Source organism: Cornus florida, unplaced genomic scaffold, assembly GCF_030987335.1.
Source record: "Cornus florida cultivar Cherokee Brave unplaced genomic scaffold, ASM3098733v1 CherokeeBrave_3.0.0_Hap2_Chr10, whole genome shotgun sequence".
Taxonomy (NCBI): Eukaryota; Viridiplantae; Streptophyta; class Magnoliopsida; order Cornales; family Cornaceae; genus Cornus; species Cornus florida.
In genome coordinates, this window is record NW_026775580.1 from 34399645 (window position 1) to 34403931 (window position 4287).

General features: G+C 37.0%; 1 protein-coding gene across 1 annotated transcript; it reads right to left on the minus strand.

The window, feature by feature from the left end:
* Positions 1 to 2398: 2398 nt before the first annotated feature.
* LOC132279294 (geranylgeranyl pyrophosphate synthase, chloroplastic-like) lies at positions 2399 to 3777 on the minus strand. The gene has a single exon (XM_059781223.1). The coding sequence runs from the start codon at positions 3734 to 3736 to the stop codon at positions 2597 to 2599; it is 1140 nt and encodes a 379-aa protein (XP_059637206.1). The 5' UTR covers positions 3737 to 3777; the 3' UTR covers positions 2399 to 2596.
* Between the last annotated feature and the right edge of the window lie 510 nt (positions 3778 to 4287).

Genomic DNA, 4287 nt, shown 5'->3' on the forward strand with positions numbered 1-4287 from the left:
TAGAGGACAGCAGACAGGTGGTTCTACTGAGGATGTCTACAGACCTGCTCCTCCAGATCCGTCATTAGTTGTTGAAGATGAGGATGACGAGACAGATGATGGTGATGATGATGATAGGGATGATAGTGGTAGTGATGGTGGTGATTATGAGGATATTCTGACTATTGCTGTTTCTTTTGAGGGCGATATTGATGCTTGATATCTTTTGTTATCTCATTCATACATTCATGCATTATATTATGTTCTGTTAACTTTGTCATTATTTTTGGATATTATTCTTTTTGGATTAGTGACATGTTTTAACTGAATTAACTGTTTCTCTTCTATATTCTTCGCTCTGATATTTGTTTTATCAATTTGTTCCAAAAAGGGGGAGAACAATGGATAATTAAGGGGGAGAACAATGGAAAATTAGATAATTTATTCATAGGGAGTTTTTATAAATTATTTTATTACTTTCACTGGTAGTTTTGCTTGATCCTTATGCAGGAAATCAAGTAAAATTTTGTCCAAGAGAAGAAGAGAATAGAGAAGAAAAATTCCGTATCCTTGACAACTTGTAATATATTTTCTTCCGCTTAGGTAAATTGTATTTGTTTTTAAGGTTTTCTTACGAAATTGCCAAAGGGGAAGATTGTGAGATATAATTTTTATAAATGGCTAATTTCGATGTCAAAACGAAGTCCGATCGAGCTGTAATTCTCAAGTTACCATATCAAGATCGAGATTGGCTGTGGAATTGGAAGGTTGTTCAAGTTCGATAATCTTTGATCGACGAAAAAATGTATGAATAACACCTTAGGAAGTTGTTTCCTACTTAGGATACTATACCTACATGGTATATTCTTGAAAGTTATCAAAACAGAATTCTTTCCAAGTTTTAATTCTTCCTTCAGAATTCTGTCAAGTGGTAACCATTACCAAACTTGGGAACCGGTTCAAGAACCATAGCTTCGAAGAAACCATTCTGTCCTTTGGGAACCGGTTCCACTTCTTGGCTACCGGTTCCACCTGCCGATACAGTTTAGGTAATTGTTTCATGTTCTGTCTAAAACTTCCTATTTGGTTTTGAACTCTTCCAAAAGTCCTATGCACAAAAATTACCTTTTCCTATTCATATCCAAGTCTTTGAAAATTCTATATAAACCTTGATTTACATCTAGGTTGATACAGTTTTTGCACTACAACTTCATAATTCTTAAAAGCTTATTAGAGAGATATTTTTGTAGAAAACCAAAGTTGATTTTTCTATCTTTCTAGAACACATATATAAACACAAGAGTGAGTTTAGAGTGTTGTTCAAATCCTGATCGTGATCAAAGTCTCTTACATCTACAATGATCCGAAAAAGTAGATTTACTTCTTCTACATCAAATTCAAATCTTGAAGAACGGAGGTGAAACGATCACACTTTGAAAGGGTCAAAGCATTCGAGGAGTATTGTTTGATATACCAGTAATCCTTCTACAAGAATCAAGAGTAAGCCTGAGGACAAATGTTGTTGAACGGGACGTCGCAAAGTCAGAAGATTGTTAGCGATTGGTGTTTGGTAGAACGATAGGGTGTGAGCCTGAGTCAAATTCTATTGTACTTTGTTTCAAATATAGTTGATCGATTTACTTTGGACTGCATAGTCCACGAGGTTTTTTCCGTGCAAACAGTTGGTCTATTTTACCAATTGGGATTTTCTCGCTAAAAATCCTAATGTCATCTCTAACTCTGTTACTTTACTTTACTTTATCTTGTATGAGATTAATTGCTAAAATAAGTTAGTTAGAAAGACACAAATCTGTTTTTAAAGTATGAAACTTTCAACACAAGTAATCTTCCGCTGCACAACGACATTTAACTCTCTATAACAATCGACTGTGGAGTGAGTTGGAGGAAGTTGAGATCTTTCACACTTCTAATATTTTTATATATCTTTTTCAATACTTTAAAGCAGCCTTTAACTTATAAAAATTCAGCATTGACAAAAATTTGATACCAGAACTTTATATAAGCCTGTATTAAATTTTTTATTTTTTATTTTTGAATTTTTGAGAGAAAAATCAAGTTGAAATTTTTATGGGACTTCTTTATTTTTAGTTTGAGCACACTATTTTGAATATATCTACAAAATTATTTAGTTTATGATAACAACCAGCTCCATTCGATTCTTCACTTTGATCTATTTTTAAAAATCTAAAAATCCATCAAATTACCCTTCTTGCTCTTCATACTGAGATAAATTTATCTCAAGAATCCATATTTGTATTAAATATTATCGACACAATTATTACATTGGTTATACTAGATTGGTCTATCTTAATTTAAAATTTATAACATAATATTATTCAGTTGTCAGGGAAAGTATATGACACACTAACACAAATTGCCATCACATTTTCTATACTAGTTTTTGATTAAAAAATAGAAAAATAATTATAAAATAATAGAACAAATTACACTCACAACCCCTTAAGTTGGGTTAAATCTCATATAGATGCTCTATAAATCGAAGCAACAATAATTGTGGGAGAACTTCCAACACATTAATGCTAGAGCTAAAACCCCATTTCAGTTTCATCATCTATCTAACAAACACTTCAATCCACTAACTTTGCCTATGGGCAATGTAATTAGCCAGAGCAATCAAAGGAGCTGCTTTGTGAGGATCAAGTTCTGCAAGCTGATCCTTGGCCTCCTTGTTCAGCTTCTCTGCAAATTCCCTCGATTTTTCGAGACCCATCAGCTTCGGATATGTCACCTTATCAGCCACCAAGTCCTTCCCTGCAGTCTTCCCCAACTCTTTCGACGACTTGGTGAGATCAAGAATGTCATCAACCACTTGGTACAACAACCCAATACACCTCGCGAACTTCCTCAATTTCTCAGCTTCCTCATCACCACCGCCACCCAAGATCGCCCCGACCACCGCTGCGGCCTCCAGCAATGCGGCGGTCTTGTGTAGGTGAATGAACTCAAGTTGGTCTAACCCAACACTGGACACTCCGGTGGAAGATATATCCACCACTTGCCCTGCTACCACTCCCTCTGCTCCGATTGATTTCCCCAATTCGCCAATTGCGTTGACAATTCTGGCCGGTGAGACCCCAGTGGTGGCGGTGGCAACATGTTCGAAGGCGAAAGCGAGGAGAGAGTCGGCGGCGAGGATGGCGACGGCCTCCCCAAAGACCTTGTGGGTGGTGGGCTTCCCGCGGCGGAGGTCGTCGTTGTCCATACATGGGAGGTCGTCGTGAATCAACGACATGGCGTGGATCATCTCGAGGGCGCAAGCGGCGGGCATTGCCTTCGATTCCTCGCCTCCGACGAGCTCACAGGCGGCGATGCAGAGCAAAGGCGAGACGCGCTTGCCGCCGGAGAGGAGAGAGTAACGCATGGCTTGGTGGATCTGTGGTGGGTCTCTGATCGAAACAGCCTCGTCAAGAGCTTTGTTGACAGACTTGGCCTTCTGGACCATGTAAGCCTTGAAATCGAATTGGGTTTCTTCTTTTGCTTTCTCTGCTTCTGTAATTGCTTCTTGTTTTGTAATGTTTGCAGAAATGGTGGTCGAATAAGAGAAGGGTTGGTTTCGTGTGAGACTGTGTGTGGGCGAAAACTGATAGTTTGGGTAATTGAAACTGGTTTTCAATGGATTGTAGATTAAACCCATGAAAGATCTGTATCGGTTTGGCTCATTCAGAAGTGAACAGGTTTGAACCCATGACTTCACAACATCCATAGATCTCATCATTTTAGATCTATTTACACCGGATGTGTGGGTTGACCTAATCAATAATAGTCTAGGTCTTTCTAGACTATATTTGCTTTGGTTCAACTGTTGGATGGGTTGGGCTATATAATTCATCTGTTTGTTGGGCTGGGTTTGCTTCTGGCCTTTTGTTTTTGTATTTTGCTATTCTGGGCATGGCCTATGTCATTTACTTATTAATACAGTAATAAACAAATAGAGAACGATTCCGGACCGCTACAAAATTTGACATCGCATATATCATCCTTTTTATATTGAGTCAAAGAAGCATTCTTACAATTGAGATTATATATGTTACGGTAATGTGCAAAAATATCCGGAATTTTGTTTCAATTTGTAAAAAATCCAGTGTATAATATTTTCTGAACTACTAATATCACATTTTGTTACAAATTGTCCTAAGCTTAAACTATATTTCATTAAATGACCATAATACTATTTTTATTAAATTACACTTAATCTATTTTTCTTCTTGAAATAAATTATGATAAAAAAAAATTCATACTAATTTCATGACATATTCTCCATTAAAG

Bases quoted from the DNA above. Each gene is read 5' to 3' on its own strand.
- LOC132279294 (XM_059781223.1), bottom strand. From the start codon at position 3,736: ATGATGAGATCTATGGATGTTGTGAAGTCATGGGTTCAAACCTGTTCA.